Consider the following 22,836-nt stretch of genomic DNA (forward strand, 5'->3'; position numbering starts at 1 on the left):
TCTGAGCCCTCAGCTCTAATCACTTAATGACTATATGCAACTTTACAAATCGTTTAAATGGTTCATTTCTTCATCTACAAAATTAGGATACCTATTTCATTTAACTTGTTATGAAACAGTATGTGTGAATATGCTTTGTAAACTGGAAAACACTGGTACAGACGCTATTAGGATATTAAGTATGAAATGTCCAATTTCCTTAAGTACTAAGTTTGACAGTTGGTATCGCTGACATTTCACTGACACTTCTGGTTTTATTTTTATTGTGAAGGTACATCCTTAGTCTTTCAAACACATGTCTTGGCTTGTGATTATCTTTCAAAAATTTTTTTAGAGCAATTTTTGTGAAACCATGGATAAGTCAAAAATTTGTGTTATTTTCGAACATGAGTTCTATCGTGGAACCAATGCAGCACAGACAGCTCAAAACATCAAAGAAGTGTTGGGGAAGGATGTAGCTAATGAATACACAGTACCTCGATGGTTTGAGAAGTTCCATTCTAGTGATTTAAATCTTGACAATGAGCCATGTGGCTGACCTGAGACCAAGGTGGATAATGATGAGCTAAAAGCTGCAGTGGAAGGGAATCAATCTCAACCTACTCATGGATTGGCAGCAAGGTTTGATGTTACCATTCCAACGATATTGGACCATTTGAAACAAATCAACAAGGTAAAGAAGCTGGATAGATGGGTTCCTCATGAATTAAACAAGCGTCAGCAGAGAAATCATCTTGAAGCTTGTCTTTCTTTGCTGTCACGACCTAAAGGCGAACCATTTCTACACCATATTGTTACGTGTGATGAAAAATGGATTCTTTTTGACAATTGTAAGCCAAGTGTTCTGCACAATGGTTAGATAAAGATGAAGTGCCAAAACAGTCCAAAACCAAATAGTCATCACAAAACACTAATGGTGTCTGGTGGTCCAGCGCTGGTATTATCCACTACAGCTTCATGAAACCTGGTCAATCGATTATAGCAGATGTCTACTGCAATCAATTGGAGGAAGTGATGAGGATGTTTGCAATGAAGCAGCTGAGATTGGTCAATGGAGACAGGCCAATCCTCTTGCAAGACAATGCTCAACCATACGTCTGTCGCACAAACAATGCCGCTCAAACTATAGAAACTGGACTTGGAAACGGTCTGTCATCCACTATATTCACCAGACCTTCCACCAACTGACTATCACTTCTTCCAGGCTTTGGACCACTTCTTGCAAGGAAAAACATTCAATTCTCAACAAGCTGTGGAAAACACCTTTCATGACTTCATTACCACTTGCTCTCCAGGTTTCTTGGCTGCTGGCATAAACAAGCTACCGTTAAGATGACAAAACTGTGTCAATACTTTAGGTGTATATTTGATTTATTGTACTCCTTCTTGTTTGAGATATAATAAGCTATGCTTCTGATTTGAAATCAGACATTTCATACTCAATGACCTAATAATTATCATTGCATAAGGTAAGCCACTGTTTAAACAAACCACTATTTACCTTTTACAAAACTGTTGGTTAAAAAAAAAAAAAATCCAGAATTAAATCTCAAAAATTCTCCTGGACATCTATCAATAGTGGAATCTTTCTTTTGGGGGCTGAAGGGGAAAGGGAGACAGAACCAATGACCCAAAAAACTGACCCTAGGTTTGTTTTACATATGCATATCAAAATCATAATGAATAACAGACATTTTTGGGAAGATAGGTATCCATGAGTAGTAAACATGTACTTTAAAGTAAATCTACTTTAAACTCTATTTTACTTACAGGTATTTAAGCTGCATTCGAGGAAATGAAGATGTCTTGATTTCTGATATCATATTTGAGCTAAGGTCTAAACTCTCAAGAGCACGGTAAAACTGGAACGCCTCTGCATTTATTTCTGGGATTATATTATGGACTCTATAAAACAAAGATTATATTGAAGCTATTGCCAATGATCCACCCCACAAGGACCTTAAATAATTAGGATCAACAATATATGTGCTTAAAAAAAGACAACTGTATACTATTCATAATTTAAGTAAAAGATCTGAAATCTTATTAACTTACAATGAAAGTAGAGTAATATTAGATGTTGGTTCTCCAAAATATGGGACTTCTGTTAGTTCATTGTAATTCATTTTCCTACACAAGAGAAAAAACAGATTTAAATGTTTAGTGAGGGGCCGGGCGCGGTGGCTCACGCCTGTAATCCTAGCACTCTGGGAGGCCGAGGTGGGCGGATCGTTTGAGCTCAGGAGTTCGAGACCAGCCTGAGCAAGAGCGAGACCCCATCTCTACTAAAAATAGAAAGAAATTATATGGACAGCTAAAAATATATATAGAAAAAAAAAAAATTAGCCGGGCATGGTGGTACATGCCTGTAGTCCCAGCTACTCGGGAGGCTGAGACAGGAGGATCCCTTGAGCTCAGGAGTTTGAGGTTGCTGTGAGCTAGGCTGACGCCATGGCACTCACTCTAGCCTGGGCAACAGAGTGAGACTCTGTCTCAAAAAAAAAAAAAAAAAAAAAAAAAAGAGTCTAAATGTTTAGTGAGGGAAATGTTACATCTTGAATTCTAGTTTCTGGCTAATTCATATTCTTTTGAATAGGTGCCAAATTTGAAAAAGTCTATGACTCAGAATGAGTTAGACTAAACTAAAAATGTATTTATTGAGAAATCAAGAGATTTCAATAAGAAATGTTTCTTCATAGTATAGATATACTATTGACATTAATATTAGAACAGCTAAGAAATATTTTGCAGATTAGATATTTTTAGTTCAAGCAAGGTTCTTTGAATATTTGGGGTTATGACAGCTAATTTGAGTCCTTAAAGATGGAATAATTAGTTCATTCAGATATCTCTCTTTTTCTCTCTAAATATACATACACACACACGTATATATGTATTTACATTTTTTTCTAAAGCTATACAAAATTAGGGAGTGTTGCTTGAGACCACAGATAAAATTAATCTGCCCACCCAGAGATGGAATCTATAACTAATTTTCCAGATGACACAACATGTCACATCTGATTCTAGCAGCCCTTTAAACAGATAGTCTCAAATGGTTGGTTTTTTGTTTGTTTGTTTGTTTGTTTTGAGACAGAGCCTCACTCTCTCACCCTGGACAGAGTGCAGTGGTGTCATCAGAGCTCACTGCAACCTCAAACTCCTGGACTCAAGCAATCCTCCCGCCTCAGTCTCCCAAGAGTGCTAGGCTTACAGGTGTGAGCCACTGCACCTGGCCTCAAATGGGTTTTAGTAGCAAATCTAATACAATCACGTTTCATTAACCTGGTTTTCAGTCATTAAATAACCTCAAGAATCTAGAACACAGAAAAGAAATCAGAAGTAAAGGCCTCTAGGAAACCAACCAAAGTTCCAAATGAAGCTTGTGCACTTCCCACTGAAGCATTTCCAGGCCCTGCCTCACTGTCTCCTCTTTCAGCTAACAAACTTCGCAACTGTTTATTCAGTCCACAACAGATTAGAAGCAGTAAATTTGGGACCAAGGAGGAGAGAATATAAGGATAAATGAGAGCATGAAGAAGTTACCCCTGCCAGCAAATAATTAAAAAGGAAAATAAATCTGAGGGTTCTGAGGGTGTTAAGTGTGTAGGCAAATAAGCCTATATACCTCAATAGTCATGCAAAAACTGATATTAATAATATTTTGGAAAATTCCCTCCAAAATTACATGTTTCAGTATTAAAGAAAAAACTTAAGAGGAAAACTGAATTATACCAACTGTCACATTCTCAAATGATACCAAAAATATTTCATACAAATCTACTTTAGACGTGATGCTTCCATCTTAGATAACATGTCAAGATATTAAAAAAGTTTACACAACACAGAGTTTCACTGGCTAAAACTTGGCAAAAAGCAAAACGTATTTATTTACTCCTAAGCGGGGAGAAATCTCACTTTTCACCCCAGGAAAGTAAAATAATATTTTTCCACAGTTTACAACTTGAAATCACCAACCCAATACCTAAAGAGTTTGTGATAACAACAAAGTCAACAACAAGTTTAGGTTTTTAAATAATTTCTTTTAATTAAAAAATTTTTCCCTTCAACTTTTTGATAGTGTCTCTGGATTGAACAACCCTAAATTCACAATTTATTAAGTCACCTCAAGAACATAATTTTAAATAAATAAAAATAACTTACACTTCCTGTAATGTTCGTGATTCCAAGCTGATGTTCCAGTTAGACAACCGGTTATGACTCAAATCCCTGAAGGAGGACAAAATATCATTATTGTTGGAAAGTAGACAAAGAAAAAAAGAAAACTGAAACAGGAATATTAAGAATCCTATTAAATGTAAATTTGAGTAGCAGAGACAAAAAGAAATGTTTACAAAAGATGAATAAAAATTTATCTAGATTTCAATATAGCTATTTTACTTTCTAATTTTTTGTATTTTCTCTTTTAACTTATCAGGGAATATATCCACATGGTTCGATAATCAAAAAGTGTAAAAGGGTATACAGTAAAAAAGTCTCCCACCCTTGTCTCCAGCCACCCAATTCCCTTTCCCAATAACAAATAAAACTATGTTACTTCTTGCATAGTCTCACAGATATTTTATCCATGTACCAGCAAACATTTACACAAATGGTAGAATAATTTATACATTATTTTGCCCCTGGCTTTTTTCACTTAAAAATATATTTTTAGATCATTCTATAGCAGTATTTAAAGAGTTTCTTCATCCCGTATAGTGATTAGATAACTGTAAATAAATTTGATGATGTATTTCACAAGTCAAGATGGTGAACATCTACATTAAATTTGGAGTTGACCATATCCTAAAAAGGGATGTGGTCTTCCTTAAAAAAAAGCAATCTAGCTTTGGGAGAAGAAAATTAATCTCACCTCAAATTATGTTAATGATGATAATGATGGTGGCAGTAGCTAACATTTATTAAGTGTCAGACATTCTTCTATAATAACTGGCTAAATCCACACATATTAGCTGGCTAAATCCACAAACAACCTTATGAGGCAAATACTTTTACAATACTCACGTTCCTAATCTGGAAACAGGCACAGAGGTTATTAATTTGTCAATCTAAGGTCATATTGACTATTAATAATAAGTAGAGAAGCCATAATTCCATCTCACTTCTAGCAAGTAATTTATTAGAAATAGTAGAGATTTCACTGAAATTAGTCATGAGCCTAAATATTTAAACAGGCTTTAAAAAATTCTCCCTGATGCCTCTGGCATCTTTACAAGGCTAAGGTAGAATCCAGGCCACACAAGCTGTCTGCCCAAGAGAGGTACTACATGTTACAATATGGCTAGCAATAGGGACACACCAGAGAAACATTAGGGATCACTATATCTCACTGTGCCACCACAGGCATTTGACAGATGCATGCAGGTTTGAATGATGTCTCTATCACAGCAGACCAATTTGTTCTCAGCTAGATTATGCCTGCCCATCTGTAAAACCTAGCCACTTTCTTTTAAGAGCTTAATTCACACCATGACGTAACTAATGCTACTGGTTAAACTATCGCTTTTCCACAACAATTCTAAAACCTTTATTCTAAGATGTCTGGCATGAGGTATCAGCTTAAGGACACTAATGAATGGAGGGGTGTGCTGGGAAATATAAGAGATACAAAAAATGAATTTGCTCCCCATGAAAATCTTATATTCAGACCCTTCATCCAACTCACACTTGCTACTAAACAACAAATGTAGAATTTCATACAAGTGAAAAGATTTTTTTGTCATTGTTGTTTTGTAATATTTCAATTCAAGCAGAAATTCAAATATTCTAATTTAAGTCAGGTATTCCATATTCTGCTCCAAGCTGGCTGGGTCTGGCAAATGAAGAGCTAATATCATCTGTGTACCAGGCTAGCACAGTGTGATCTAATTCTATGTCTTATGGCTGCTAAAATTTAGCATTTTTCCCCCTTGCAGATTAAGGGCTTTCATTTTCATAACAGTGCTTATAATGCCCTCCCCAACCCTAAATCTCCCCAGCAGCGTAACTCTTGATTGTGTTCATCCCCTATAGTTTTCCCATGAATGTGAATCATCATTGACACAGATAATCACTGAGCAGATATCTTGACCAGATAATCATTTTTAAAGAAACCATCATTAAAGAAATCTAAAGCAGTAAGATTAAACTCAGTTTACACATGCTATAAACAACATGGTATTCAGTATTAGTGAAAACTGTCCAGTTTCTCTGGAGCACGAGTAATGTTCTTTGTATCTCTGAAGAACCTTTTCAAAGGATACTTGAAATACTTTGGAGCCTCTGTACAGGATAATGTTGTCGAAAAGATATATGCTTTGAAACAGCCTCATGGGTCAGAACCCCATATAATGAGGCTCTCCAGACCCTTCTGAAATAAATCCACATTGAATGAGATTTAAAAACACTAAAGGTGAACTGAAATACATTCCCAAAGTAGTACTACCAGAGATCAACGAACATATATCAGTATAACTGTTTAAGTTATCAAAATAGCTGGTGTCTAACTAGAATGATACAGAGTGATCTTATCATCATACAATAAACATTTACTGGACCATGTGCCAGACACTGTACCAAATGCTAGACCCACAAACATTGCCAATTTCAGTAATCTTTTTTGTTTTCTAAAAGCAACAAGTCCTCAGAGGTGCAGTCATTCCAAAACTCCAAACAAATTCAATATTAACTCAATTACTCCCCTTCACTGGAAATGAATAAACTAACTTACTTTTATGCCTAAATTTCACTCTGGAACTTAATCATATGACATGCATATATGTATGCACAGACACACTCTTGCTCCCCATAAGTATGCCTTTCCCATTTCTTTTTTTAAAGTACCTCCAAAAGGCTAAAGAGGACTAAAATTTGAAGACTTCAAATATCAGATGTAAAACTCTTAGATCAAGGATTTAGATAACTTTTAAAATTGAAGTCTCTCACTATTCTTCCCAATGTCCAATCATTAATTCCATTTAGTTTGCATAAAGTAATAATTTTTTAAAGAGTCCTGAAATAGAGAACTATCTTGCAAAATTTTTCCCTTTGAAATATCCCTAAAATATAGTTAAGAACTTAAAGTAATCTAATGCTTAATAAACATAATAACAAAGTCTAGCTTTGTAACAGTCAATAATCTTTCCTTTATTTTCTAACACCACTGATAACTGAGTATTTATGGATATGATGCTTGAAGAGTAAAGGTCTTGCAGAAGGTCTTATCTCAATGTTGTAAACTCAGCTCCCACTCACGCTAATCTATAGGGATATAGCTGTAATACATGATGAATTATTAAACTTCTTGTTATCATGTGGAGCCAGAGGTGCCATTAATGTAGTCGTTTAGTACCATCAGGGTGTAAATTATTTATAGGATGTACAGAGCAATCAGAACAGTTTGAGGAGGTGAATCAAGTTCAGCAAGCTAATTGCAAAGAAGTCCTACAGCAATAGAGATGGAGGGCTTTTCTTCTGCACAGTCACATACGTACACTTCTGAGTCATCAATAATCTTTTTTGTTTTTGAAAATATACAGCAATAATAGGCCAAACTGTGAACTTCAACATTAATGAAACCTCTGATAAAGACACCCTTTGCAAAAGTTAAAGGGTAAGAAAATATTATATCTAATATTTTGGGTATGATAATGCTTCATTTATTTATCTGGCATAATCTGCCTTCCTTTTGTAAATGAAAATCCCTGTCTTGTTATAGTATACCTAGCATAATTTGCTTTTAAAAATAATACTCATGGCTACTATTATAATCAATTACCACACTGTGAGATTTAACATGCTGATGATCTTGAGTATTCTTCTGGTATACTGAACTAAACACAAGAATTCCAAAACAACTCTTAAAATTCTGTCTGCTTTTATAGGTTTGCTTTTCCTTTGCCACTAACGGCTTTACACTAAAAGCTCTCACTTCTTGGAACTATCAGCCTTTCTGTCTGTAACAGGCTACTTTTTTCTAGTTTGTCGTCTCTAATCAATTGTCATAGGCCAGGAAACATCATTGCCTGTCAGAACTGTATGAATTAGGAATAAATGAGATATCAGTGAGAGTCTCCTCTGTGAATTAATGCTTCTAGGAAGCATTTTTGCTTTGTGGTTGAACTAGAGATAGCTAGCTATATTGGGCAAATAACTTCAGAATAAATAAGATTTTAGTATAGCATGAGGCATAATGCTATTCCAAATTAAACTGTCTGTTCTTCATTTGCACTATTTGTAATATATTGTACAATACTTTTTATATGAAAAAAAGTTAGAGGTGGTAAGAAGATGCGAACATTCATTTCAAGATAAGAAGCATGAGAACAATCAGGCAAGAGAAAGAAATTAAGGGTATCCAAATCAGGAAAAAGGAGGTTAAACTATCACTTTTTGTTGACGATATGATCTTATATTTAGAAAACCCCAAAGACTACACCAAGAGACTTCTGGAATTGATAAATAAATTCAGCAAAGTCTCCGGTTACAAAATCAATGTACACAAATCAGTAGCATTCTTAAACACCAGTAACAGTCAAGCTGAGAGTCAAATCAAAGATTCAATACCATTCACAACAGCTACAAAGAAAATAAAATGCCTAAACATATACTTAACCAAGGAGGTGAAAGATACTAGAAAGAGAACTACAAAACACTGAGGACAAAAATCGCACATGACACAAATGGAAAAACACATCATGTTCATGAATCGGTATACTCAACATTGTTAAAATGTTCATACTACCCAAAGTGATTTACAAATTCAATGCAATCCCCATCAAAATACCAACATCATATTTCACAAATTTAGAAAAAATACCCTTCATTTGGAACCAGAAAAGAGCCTGAATAGCCAAAGCAATCTTATGCAAAAAGAACAAATCTTGAGGCACCACATTACCAGACTTCAAACCATTAATACAAGGCTACAGTAACCAAAACAGCATGATATTGGCACAAAAATAGAGACATAGACCAATGGAACAGAACAGAGAACCATATAAAACCATCCACATACAGCCAACTGATCTTTGACAAAGCAGACAATATACACTGGGGAAAAGAAGCCCTATTCAATAAATGGTGCTGGGAAAATTGGATAGCCATATGCAAAAGACTGAACATTCATATCTCTCAATACTCACAACAATTAATTCAAGATAGATAACAGACTTAAATGTAAGGCATGAAACCATAAGAATTCTAGAAGAAAATGTTGGAAAAAGTCTTCTATATATCAGCCTAGGCAAAGAATTTATGAAGAAGACGCCAATGGTAATCACAGCAACAATAAAAATAAATAAATGGGACTTGAATGAATTAAAAAGCTTCTGCACAACTAAAGAAATAATCAACAGAGTAAATAGAAAACCCACAAAACGGGAGAAAATATTTGCAAGCTATATGTCCGATAAAGGGCTAACAACCAGAATCTACAAAGAACTCAAGCAAATCAGCAAGGAAAAAACAAACAACCCCATTAAAAAGTGGGCAAAAGACAAGAAGAGAAGTTTTTCAAAATAAGATAGACAAATGAGAAATAAACATTAAAAAAAAAACACTCAACGTCACTAATTATCAGGGAAATGCAAATTAAAACCACAATGAGATATCACCTTACCCCAGTTAGAATGGCTTTTATTAAAAAGTCCAAAAATAACAGATGCTGGCGTGGATGTAGAGAGAAAGGAACACTTATCCGCTGTTGGCAGGACTGCAAATTAGTACAACCACTATGGAAAACAATACAGAGATTCCGCAAAGAACTAAAAGTAGACCTACCAATTGATCCAGCAATCCCACTACTGAGTATTTACCGAAAGGAAAAGAAGTCATTTTATTAAAAAGACACCTGCACTCAAATGTTTATTGCAGTGCAATTCACAAGTGCCCAAGAATTCATGAGTGGATTAACATGTGGGGCTGGGCGTGGTGACATATGCCTGTAGTCCCAGCTACTTGGGAGGCTGAGGCAGGAGGATTGCTTGAACCTAGGACCTAGGACTTTGAGATTGCTGTGAGTTAAGTTGATGCCACGGCACTCTAGCCCAGGCAACAGAGGGAGATTCTGTCTCAAAAAAAAACAAAAAAAAACCAACAACCTGGGGTATATGTACACTATGGAATACTACTCAGCCATTAAGAAGGATGAATTAAGGCCTTTTGCAACGATCTGGATGGAACTGGAGATCATTATCCTAAGTGAAGTATCTAAAGAATGGAAAAACAAACATCACATGTACTCACTATTAAACTGGAACTAACCCATGAGCACACATGTGCACAGAAGGAAGTAAAACTCATTTGAAATCAAGCAGGGGAGAGGAGTGAGAAGGGGATGGGTGAAAACCTGCCTAATAAGTACAATGAACACGATCTGGGTGATGGGCACACTTATAACTGACTCAAGCATAACAAAATCGATACATGTAACCAAAAATATTTGTACCCCCGTAATATTTTGAAATTTAAACAAAAAGGGGCATATTTTATTTTCTTCCACTATCTTTCCCTGAGTTCTTAATGATTGAAATTACTGTTTCTCTGGGGAATGCAACAACAAAAGAGGAAATATGAATTCTACAGATACATTTAAAACTACAATCTTAGCATGCCCAGTTCTGGGATACTAGACAAGTCATTTAACCTAAACTTCAGAAAAGTCATTTAACCTACACTGATGAGAGTATCAGTATCAACCTTATCAGATTGCTCGAAAGATTAGAAGAATACAAATAAAATGCTTAACACACAGGTCAGGGTATAAATAGCAGGTTATTAAATACTAGATTTGAAACAGGATGATGGTCCAACACTATCTACTTTTCTGAGTTATCTATTGGACTTGCAGGTATAATCCACTTCCCAAGGTAAAACCTTAATTAACTGGAACCACTCCCCTACACTGACTTATTAAAGCAGTAATCTAGGCCAGGCCTGGTGGGTCATACCTATAATCCCAGCACTTTGGGAGACTGAGCCAGGAGGCTCATTTGAGGCCAGGAGTTCTAGACCAGCCTAGACAAGATAGTGCTAATCCATCTCTACAAAAATTTTTAAAAATCAGCCGAGCATGGTAGCACACATGAGGCAGGAGGATCACTTGAAGCCAGGAGCTGGAAATTACAGTGAATTATGACTGCGCTACTGCACTCCCACCTGGGTGACAGAGTGAGACCCTGTCTCAAAAAATTAATTAATTAAAATAGTAATCTAAATATTGTTTCTGAATTCCAATTTTATAAGAAGATGCCAATTACAAGACAGCCCACCAAAGATTCGGTCAAATTATTGGGGTACTGACCTAAATCACAAGATTTGATGTTTCAGAATTACACAGTGACATCACTTCTAAGAATCTACTATACATACATACTTATAGTCATGAAAAGGTATCTACCAGCAAGTTACTGTAATAGGAAAATCATAAAATAAAACCTATATACTTATCAAGATGAGATCAGTTAAATAACTTATGAAAGTTCTACACAATGGAATTCTCTGTGTCCAGACATAGTATGGCTTCATTTGTATGTGTGTATTTTTAAAGAAAAGGAAAAACAGATAGATACATGTGTAAAACTCTGAGAAGCATACCCAAGAAACAATTAACACTGGGTTTTCCTTAAGTGAGACAAAGGAACTTTTTACTGTTCTACTTTAAATGTTTCTGTACCACTTAAATAGTTTACCATGGAAAAGTATTAATTTAAAAATAAACTCACATTAAAAAAATCTATCTTTAACCCAGAATGTGCTGGGAAATAATACTTTAATTGTTGCTTTTGAGATTAGAATTCTTCCTACAGTTAGTTTTCAGAATGCCACAAATTGACCAAATCAGGTTAATGACAACACCTGACAAGGAAAAAGAAAACCTTAATAACTACATGTTCTCTTGTCTTTCTAGTCAGCAACACACATCAGAAAGATAGGGAAAAATACAAATATACTAGACTTACTTTTTAGACTAATTTATGAAATAGTAAATTCCACTTTAAAACCCAATGTCTGGCCTCCAAATTTCAGGTGAACAGAGTTGAGTTTTTAGTGAGCAGTGAAACCATGGACTGTTACTCTCATCCATGTTTTTAAGATCTGCCTTTTCCACCCATTTAGATTAAAACAGTATTCAGTAACAGTGAAACAAAGATTGCTGCTTATATATGAAAATATAGAAAGCTACAACATTTTCCATCACCGTAAGTGAGCATTTTCTAGGTATCAACTAGGTTCACATCTTTGTATCAGATTATTTTATCTTATTATAATTAACTTATTGTAAAGATTTTTAGATGTGAACATAGTAAAACAAGTCATCTTATCACCTACATTATTGGTAGAGAAGGGCTAATCAAAGCCAAAGAACAGTTGGGTTTCTCATTATTAATGTAATCCATCATTCCTTAATGCCCACTTAGTTTAACCTGGCACCAAGTCTAGTATCTCTTCAGATAAGCACACCGTGCTCAGGATTAGTTATGCTTTTCTGTTGCAACCTGCCAAGATTTTGAATACATAAGCAAATTATTGTGGTGATTTTGAAATAAGATGTATAAAAAATAAAATGTGTAAGAGAAACCCAAAATTAAGAAGCATTTAATTACAAATTTATTTATACTACACTTCACTACTGTTGCACTGTTTATGGCTTAACTTTAAAACTGCTAATCACCACTATTCTGGCAGTTATTATGCCATTTATTTATCACAAATAACTACACTCTCCTTTTGGGGGAAAGGCCAGAGAAGGGCAAAAGAGAGGTAAAGAACATTAAGAGCTTAAAAAGTTGTTTTACAACAAATTTAAACTTACATTAACTATTCCGTTCTTCAGGTTTTTGTTCCCAACATGAAATTAATAATTTGGATGGAGTGTAATTATTTAAATTGCTTTTATTTTTTATTTGCATCAACTGAACATCTTAACATTTTTCATGACCAAAATAGTACGGAATAAATGAGTTGAGTCATTTACTTTGGCATAGAAAATATGACACAAGAACTCATTCAGAGTATTTTTAAAAAACATTTTTGCTAAGCTCTTAATATGACATGATCTTTTCTTCACTGGTTAAATGCCAGTTTTCCATTAGGATTGAAGAAACTTTAAAGAATAAAGCATATAAAATGTCATGGACCTAAGATGAGGGAAATGTATTTTCTAGTATTAGGAAACCAAGTGATTATCTTCATACACAAGTAATTCTTTGACTACTCATGTGTTGATTATATATGTTGTATATTGGGAAATGAAAAATTTTAACATGATGAAACACAATTGGGACACTAATCTTTATAAAAAAAAAAAACAAGTCCTCCAAAACATAAAGGAATTTTAAAGAATTAAGCAAAGCACAAATCCCCTCAATTGACATTCAAAATGCATTAATCTCCCAATAAAGGGGAAAAAAACATTCAAAAAGCAACAATTGTTTATGGTTCAGTGGTTCTTCACCATGGCTGCACATTAGCATCACCAGGGAAGATTTTAAACCATTGACACTTCACCCCAGACCAAACAAATCAGAAATCACTAAGGGGTGAGACCCAAGCTTTGGTATTTTGTAAAGGCTCTCCAAGTTATGGTCTACCATTCAGGCAGGCTGAAAACTGCACTAATCCAGAAATCTATCTAATACCCCCAAGCCTGGTAGGCAGAGGATGCTCTATCAAGATTCCTTCAATTCAATTCTTTGCCTTTTCTGCCTTTCTACAATAAACCTGTCAACAAAGATTTGACACCTACTATATGCCACATACCACACTTAGTAGTGAACAAAACAGACATTTTTGGAGTTTATGGGATCATCTTCAACTAAAGCTTCACTGAAGCACCAGAATGTCACTAAGTTGTGTTTCTTAACAAGATAAAATTCCTAAAAAATTAATTCCTATTTTCACCACAGGAGGGTGGAATGGAAGGGATAGAGAAAGGGATGATTTTATTTCTATTTAATACATTTGTTTTGCTTAATTTAATAATGAGCATATATGCCCTTTTATAATTTTTTAATGTTTTCTAAAATAAGATTTTTTAAATGAAGTCATAGATAAATGCAGCAATACATACTGGTTGATTCTTGTCTATGCATTTATTTCACTGAGGAAGAGGGTCAAAATTTGAGGCTGGAGTAGAGTCAAAAGGTTAAAGACTCTAGGTTTCTTTACCTCTTTCTAGTAGTAGCCTTGATTGTCTTTCCTAATCCCTTAGCTATTGTCCCCATGTCCATCAAGATCGTATCAAAAAGATGGATAAAGAAAATGCAGTATATGTATACCATGGAATACTACTCAGCCATAAAAAAGAATGAAATCATGTCCTTTGCAGTAACATGGGTGGAATTGGAGGCCATTATCTTAAGTGAAATAACTCAAAATACTGCATGCTCTCACTCATAAGTGGGAGCTAAATAATGAGTACACATGGACATAGGGAGTGGAATAACAGATGCTGGAGACTCAGAAGGGTAGGAGGGTGGGAAGGGGGTGGTGTGGGATGAGAAATTACCTAATAGGTATCACGTACACTAATCAAGTAAGGTGACCAGGCTTCACCACTATGCAATATATATCCATGTAACAAATCTGGGCCAGGCGTGGTGGCTCACGCCTGTAATCCTAGCACTCTGGGAGGCCAAGGCGGGAGGATCACTCAAGGTCAGGAGTTCAAGACCAGCCTGAGCAAGAGCGAGACTCCGTCTCTACTAAAAATAGAAAGAAATTATCTGGACAGCTAAAATTATATATATAGAAAAAAAATTAGCTGGGCATGGTGGAGCATGCCTGTAGTCCCAGCTGCTCGGTAGGCTGAGGCAGAGGGATTGCTTAAGCCCAGGAGTTTGAGGTTGCTGTGAGCTTGACGTCACAGCACTCTAGCCTGGGCAACAGAGCGAGACTCTGTCTCAAAAAAACAAATCTTCATATGTACCCATATATCTATAAAAATAATTTTAAAAAATCATATCAAAAAAGGTAAAGGTTGAAGGTCAAAATTCTTATGGATATACTTAGCACACTTTCTCTCTCCTTTCCAAGTGATTCTCACATCTAAAATAATTAAGTGCCATTTAGGGTAAGGGAAACAGTGGAGGCAATGCTAATATTAAGAGAGTCAAACAGATTGTACTAATATTAAGAGAGTCAAACAGATCGTACAAAGAAAAGCAATGAAAACAATGACATAATTTTTCCTGTACCAAAGCAGAAAAGAAATTTTTAAGATGATAATCAATGCTAACGAAAAGTATGATAAAACAAGCACTCTGACAATGCCAAAAGGAGTTTAAATTGACGAATTATGCTGGGCTCAATCTAAAATATATAATCCAGGGTATACTTGTGTAACAACCAACCCTAAGTGATCTGTATCATATCTGTATTAGATCAGATTTCTTAAGGCTGTCTCATTGCAGGCTTTCTTGTTCCGGTATCTTCTGAACTAACAAAAATGCCTCAAAGATCCCACTAGATTTAGTGAGCTCACATCTTCTGTTTATCTCTTCCCCAGGTATACTACGATAAAGAAGATACAATAAGTTAAAATCCTTAATGCAGTGAAAGAAAAGCATGTTGTATATACTTAGAAATGATTGTTGAAAGTGAAACAGCCCATTATAACAGTAGCATACAAGCCAAGGACAAAGTATATTGGATTCTGGAAACATCATAGTTGTTTGTCCCACCCTCGTTCCCAATCTGGTTTAGGGATTTACTAGTAGGTCTGTTTCTTTCTTTCTTTCTATCTATCTATCTATTGGTCAATTCATTCCAATTAAGATCTGTTTCTTTTAGAGACCAAAACTGGTGTTTATGCTAGTGTCTACTCTAGACAGTGCATGTGAGAGACATCCATAATACCTTTGAAGTATCCCAACTTTAGAAATGGGTGGCTGCTATCTAGCCTCAGACTACTAAAAACTACTCAAACTACAGCTGCAAGCCCTAATGACATTCTGCATACAACTAATTATTAATACTTAATAAATACCTAATAGATGCTGTAAAGCCCTACAAAAATAAAGACGATCAGAAGAAATGAAGGATTATTTGTGCATACAAAAGTTTTTCTGAATTTTGAGGCAATGAAACAAAACACTCCATATACAGACTGAGTTTTGAGAGCTAGAGTTAGTAGTAACTTTTAATGTGCCTACATTTAGAATTTTTCCTCTTTTTATTTACTACAAATTACCTGTCCCTTTAAGAAGGAAATAGGAAATACAAGAAAGCTATGCAGTTTTTGCTTGCCATCACATAAGTCAATGGCAGTGAGCTCAGGATCTTTGAAGGGATCAAGAATGAATCCACATGTTAACAGTGAAAACATTTTGCCAATGTCACTAAGGTAACCACAAGTGGTTGAAGTTCAAGTCACACATGACTATTAATCTGGAAAGACTTCTCTAGATTATTCAACATAAGCTAATGTCCTCTTTATATGCTAAAGAACTAATCTGTTCACACACATTCCAAAGGAACAAATGTAAGCAAAACTTAAATAATTACAATGAAAACAGAAGGGACTAAAAAATTATAAGTAACCAAATACATATATAATCCAATAAAACTATTCTAGTATAGCAGCATCCCATCCATGATGAATTTTCAGCAGTCTATAGTGAAATGAAAATACTAAGAACAAGGTTACAAATTTTTCATAAAACTAAATTTATATAATCTATAGAATTGTCCTTAACTCTAAAATTACATACTTAGTATGTTGGTGTTATCATAAAATGACCATGACAATAAATGACTGGGGGAAAGGGGTTCAAACACTCTTACCTGGCAAAACAAGAAGCTGACTGATATACCTAGTGTGTGTGTGTGTGTGTGTGTGTGTGGGTGTGACCACAACAATGTGATACAGAGCTCTGCATCCGTGGAGAATCCAATCAAGTTTTGAATAATGAAATAATATATTTTAGAGAGAGTTTCTCATATAGAGAAGTATAAAGAACAGTATCTGAAAGGCTGGATGAGGTGGCTCATGCCTGTAATCCCAGCACTCTGGGAGGCTGAGGTGGGAGGATGGCTTGAGGTCAGGAGTTCAAGACCAGCCTAAGCAAGAGTGAGACCCCGTCTCTACTAAAAATAGAAAAATTAGCCAGGCATGGTGGCACATGCCCTTAGTCCCAGTTACTCGGCAGGGGAGGCTGAGTCAGGAGGATTGCTTGAGCCCAGGAGTTTGAGGTTGCAGTGAGCTATGATGAACCCACTGCACTCCAGCCTGGGCAAGACTGTCTCAAAAAGCAACAACAAAAAAAAAGGACACTAGCTGAACAGGTTTCCAAAAACCAGGATTAATGAATTTTTGTTTGTCCACAATCATTTTAATGACGGTTACAAGTTTAAGCATTGAAACTGAAATCACTAATATATTTAAAGCATTGCATGTGTTTTAAAAATTCAGAATTACAGAAAGAAACCCAAATGCACTTGGTGGTTTTATGGCTGAAGGCAACTGCTAAAGAATGTTTCATTTCTCAATATAAAACAGTACAGCCCTATCTTTTAATATTCTAAGAGTTCCACTAATGTAAGACTTTCACCCAATTACATTTCTACAACAGAATTACTCTCTAAAACATTTCATTTCAACTGAAAATGTCAATTTCATTATAGTACATTTAAAATTTTGAATGTCACTTGGATTTAGGCAATTTGTCTTGATTAAACAAAATCAAACATAGACACAAAATAAATATATCTTACATAAAATTATCTCTAATTAATGTTTACCTAACAATGGAAGATCTTAAAAAGTAGGCCACATTTATTTCAATTACAGCAAAATGAAGTTGGTTTGTTTTTAAACCTGTGCCAGATTTATTCTGTCATAATCAGATAGCTGTTCCAAGAATTTCTCAGAAAAAGGCATTTGCTCCATAAAAAAGATTTCAGACTACACTGCATACTAATATAAATTTCTAAATTTAACTTGGGTTAATAAAACCAGAATTAGCTAACAGGTGTCACTATCACAAAACAACAGACAGCATCTTATTACATTGCAGTTCTATGCTTACTACATTTGGTTACTTACGTTAATTTTCTCAATGAATATATGAGGTACCTTGCTTTCCTATCTATACTAACCTATTTGCAAATATAGAAATACTTCTTAACCTCTGCAATGGAGGTTGAAAATCCATTGAAATGGAAATTCATTTCCATTGAAAATCCAAACAGCTGCTCATATTTTAACTGCATCTCAAACTATTCTTTTTAGTGATGACCCTTTCTCAGGGACCACTCTATTAGAAGTCTGTCAATTAATAAACGCGTTGCTCAGTTAGTGGAAGAGAAATAACTGTATGTTAGTGGTTAAGAAGCCCCATAATTGTAGCAGTTAATACCTACTGTTGTTCCTAATGTCACCAAGCTGACTCATACTAATGAACTCTCTAGGTGTCACTGTCTAATAAAGGCCTGTCAAGGTGAAAACTCGTAAGTGCAGACTCCAGAATTCTTTCAACCATTGTACTTGCTTCCCATACATAAACAAACAGAAGTCATTTGGGGGTTCTCTGCCACAAGGAAATGCACTGAAAACAATTAAACCATCACATGATTTTGAAAACTAATACTTCTTCCCTTCTTTACAGTGCATCCTAAATTAGATCAAGAATGCTACTTATAAACATATTCTAAGTTAGTACAGGATCTCCTGATACATGAGTTTTCAACCCTAAATATAAAAACCGCAGCAAAAATGAGCCGATATGCGAACTAGGGACAAAAGACAATTCATGTGTCTCTGGCTATCTTAGTTATAAAATGTGTGCCTGAGGACCATTCAAGCGGAGTACACACCAAATGATGCAGCCCAAAGCGGGCAAGGAGCACCACTGGGTGCTCGACCCGCCACCCAACCATCCAAAGTCAGTGCTGGTGCCCAGAACCCCTGAGTCCTTAACATTAAACATCCCCGTACCAACTCCTCCCCGGTTCAGAAAATCACAGACTCCCTGGCCCCAAGAAACTTAACCCTGGTCTTCATACGTCTCCAGAAATCTTAACACCGGCTTTTCATACTCCCATCACCCAAAACAAAGTTCACAACATCGAGCTGGCAGTTTCCTTCACAACTTAGCACGAGGACCACGCCCTCTGACCAGGCCAGTCTCCTCCTGTCCCCGGAGGGGACGCTCCCCCTTTCCTTTGGTCACTCCGCCTGGCCACTCTACTCACAGACTAGCGGTGTCTGGGGGCAATGGGCCCGACAGCGCCCTCCAGCTCGGCGCGGGCAGTTTCCTGCGACTGCAATCCAGCAGAGGAATGCGGCAGGAGCAGGGTGCGGGGCAAAGACCTGCGCGGGTGATGGGCAGCAGGAGGAGAGCTGCCTGGGCAAGGAAGAGGAGCCGGGAAAGTGGTTCGGACCGATACCCCAGCAACCGCTCCTCCCGGACGCCTAGGGGCGCCGGCGCCATTTTCCCCCTCGACCTGGACCTGGCAGAGAAGAGCCGCCTGACAGAAAAGGAGGATGGCGCAGATGTTTAGCGGCTGCGCGATCACTCAAAACCCTGGCCGTCCCCTGTGCCCTCTAAAGGCAGGCGAGGGGCGGACACGGTACGACAGCGGGGACGGCGGCCTGGGACACACGGCTGAGGGCCTACGGACAGCGCTCACCCACCCCGCCCCGCGACGCAACGTCCTCTCGCACAGGAGCCAGCCAATCGGTGCCAAAGGACGAGGTTGCGTCGGGGGAGGGACTCCGTGAGGGGGCGGGGCCCGAGACAGCCGAGCTCCTGTAGAGAACGTTAAAGTGAGACAACGTTCTCCTTTAGAGAACGTGAAGGTGTTTGGAGTCTTTGGGTGCTCCTCTGGAGTTGCGCCGCGGTCCCTCCGCTGGAGGGCGCAGTGGTTCCTTAAGAGGGAGTGGTGGGGCCGAGCACTGTGAGTTCCGACTACGGGTGTATCTAGTGTAGTCGGAGGAAAGGCTCTTTTATCTTGTCTGGGCTCCGAGAAAGAGGAGTGGCAGAAGGGCTGCCTTCCAAGTCGCCGACACGAGTGGAGCTTCTATCCTCGCTTTAGCCATGTCGGTCTCCAGAGCCAAAGTGGGGCCTCCTCTGCCCCCTGCTGCTTGTCTGCAGCTCGTGCTGCTCTGCAGGGGGGCGGCCCCCTCCCACTCGCCTAACACAAAGCATGTTACCACTATCTGTTGCTGGCCTGTGAGCTCCTGAAGGCAGAGACCCTGTTTATTCATCTGTGCACCTCCAGCTTCTGTTCTAGCTTGGAGTTCAGTAAATGTTGATGGGACTGCACCTGCATGTCTCTAAGGAAAATACCTTCTTTCCTCTGTTTTGGGGGGATGCTGTCCTAGATACACACTCTTAGAAAAGCAAGTGGGACAAGTAGATAAAAAGGGTGTTGAGTAGTCAACAAAGCAAAGGCTGCTTGTGAGGAAATTTTTTTATTTTTCCTGAAGCAGAGGCTATAGAAAACTTACTAGGAACAGTGAAGTATGGCCACTTGATGCTCACTCAGCCGGGTATTACATCCTATATATATATATATACATATATATATGTGTAATTAAACATAAGTAAGACTTTGACTTGTAGTGCTTTTATACTTTTCAAAGAACATTTGCATATGTTACCTTATTTGGTCCCTCAATGATTGTGAAATTGGCAAGACAGTTATTGCTGATGAAGAAACAAGCCCAGAGAGATTAAACCAAGTTTCCCCGAGGCAGAGGCAGGATTGGTATTAGTATGGCTGTAAATTAATTCTGACTTGTAAATTAAAAGCCTGACCATGTCAAAAGAATGATAATGCCTAGGTCATAGGGTTGTCCTAGAAAGTAACTGAAGTCAATCTTTCCCATGGCAGATTTGGAGTCATAATTATGTTTTTTTAAAGCACTTTTCCATTTTCTAATATTGAAATTTTTCTTGGAATCAAGGCCATATCCAATGCTCCAGGCCAAACCAAACTTTTAAAGCCAAGACAGCAGAGTGAAACTTACTCTTAGCCTCCTTCCGCTGCCGTTGAGCAGGCTCAACCACCTCCAGTAAGAAATTGGGCATAGGCAGGAGCCTCACAAAAAAAGGAGTCAGTTTAGTTCCTTGTACTGTAGTTTCAGACCTTCATTAAAAAACTATGCCAAATGGGCCCATTATAAATTCATGCTTCCTGACCTGTGTCCTCCCCTATAAGTGGTGCAGGTCACCCCAGTTAGAAGGAGTCCCTCCAACTCTTAATTCCTTCGGCACATTATTTTTAGCACTCTGACAGCACTTATGTGCACCTTATATATCTTTGTATTCCTCATATTGGCTAATAGTGCTTGACACATAATAGACATTGAATAAATATTTCATAAATAAATAATATACCCTACAATACCTAAATATTTTAAATTACCTAAATATTTTTCTTTAAAAATTTTTATGAAAAATATCAATATAGGCCGGGCGCGGTGGCTCACGCCTGTAATCCTAGCACTCTGGGAGGCCGAGGCGGGTGGATCGCTCGAGGTCAGGAGTTCGAGACCAGCCTGAGCAAGAGTGAGACCCCGTCTCTACTAAAATTAGAAAGAAATTATATGGACAACTAAAATATATATATACAAAAAATTAGCCGGGCATGGCGCATGCCTGTAGTCCCAGCTACTTGGGAGGCTGAGACAGGAGGATCGCTTAAGCCCAGGAGTTTGAGGTTGCTGTGAGCTAGACTGACGCCACGGCACTCACTCTAGCCCGGGCAACAGAGTGAGACTCTGTCTCAAAAAAAAAAATAAATAAAAAAATAAAAAAATATATCAATATATATAGCAATAGAGGCATAGAATAAACCCCCATATATCTGACCAGATTTAGTAAATACATGTTTTTAACAGAGTTTAATGATTCAGTTCTCATTAACAATGGAATATAGGGTTTCATTCATTGTCCTGGAATTGTCTAATTACTCCTTGGGTGTCCAAGTATTTGGGCAGAGTTTTTAGAGTTCAGTGGAATGCATAAGCAAAGAATATCCCACCTCCAGACTCACTCCTAAAAAAAACTCACTTCGGGCCGGGCGCGGTGGCTCACGCCTATAATCCTAGCACTCTGGGAGGCCGAGGTGGGAGGATTGCTCGAGGTCAGGAGTTCGAGACCAGCCTGAGCAAGAGTGAGACCCCCCGTCTCTACTAAAAATAGAAAGAAATAAATTAGCTGGACAACTAAAAATATATAGAAAATATTATCCGGGCATGGTGGCGCTTGCCTGTAGTCCCAGCTACTCGGGAGGCTGAGGCAGGAGGATCGCTTGAGCCCAGGAGTTTGAGGTTGCTGTGAGCTAGGCTGACACCACGGCACTCTAGCCCAGGCAACAGAGTGAGACTCTGTCTCAAAAAAAAAAAACAAAAAACTACTCACTTCGGATCCCTTGTTCCAGACCCTAGCATAAGCCTCAACCCCTTAAAATTTAGCTATCCTGTATCCCCATTATCTCAGGACTTTACTCTTTGCAAAGTCATAGCTAACTAAACTGATCAACTCCAGTCTCTCAAGCTAGAAATCTCATGATCACCCAGGCTTTTTCCTCTTTCTTTCCTGTCACATTTAATCAGTCAATTAACAGTGGTCCCAACCTTTTTGGCACCAGGGACTGGTTTCATGTCATGGAAGACAATTTTTCCAAGGGACTGGGGTGGGGTGTAGAGATGGGGGTGGGGGGATAGGGAACTGCGCAGGAGACGAAGCTCAGGTGGTTATGGGAGCAATGGGGAGAGTAGTGGCTATAAATACAGGGAAAGCTTCACTTGCTGCTCCCAGCTGCTGGGCGGCAGGGTGGGGTGGTCCACCAGGGGTGCATTGGGACTGAAGACTCACTAGACTCCAT

The 22,836-nt window shown here is 37.6% G+C and overlaps 1 protein-coding gene across 1 annotated transcript in view; it reads right to left on the reverse strand.

Moving 5' to 3' along the window:
• Window positions 1-19,476, reverse strand: part of LRIG2 (leucine rich repeats and immunoglobulin like domains 2) — a 50,973-nt gene extending 31,497 nt beyond the window's left edge. Inside the window, exons 1-4 of the mRNA XM_069478960.1 lie at window positions 19,195-19,476; window positions 4,165-4,230; window positions 2,056-2,130; window positions 1,771-1,905 (exon numbers count right to left, since the gene is read on the reverse strand). Coding sequence (XP_069335061.1) covers window positions 1,771-1,905; window positions 2,056-2,130; window positions 4,165-4,230; window positions 19,195-19,433 — 515 coding nt within the window. The 5' untranslated portion in view covers window positions 19,434-19,476. The remainder of the gene's footprint in view (window positions 1-1,770; window positions 1,906-2,055; window positions 2,131-4,164; window positions 4,231-19,194) is intronic.
• Window positions 19,477-22,836: the final 3,360 nt, after the last annotated feature.

The sequence above is a fragment of the Eulemur rufifrons genome, chromosome 8 (genome assembly GCF_041146395.1).
Source record: "Eulemur rufifrons isolate Redbay chromosome 8, OSU_ERuf_1, whole genome shotgun sequence".
In the NCBI taxonomy this organism is placed as follows: domain Eukaryota; kingdom Metazoa; phylum Chordata; class Mammalia; order Primates; family Lemuridae; genus Eulemur; species Eulemur rufifrons.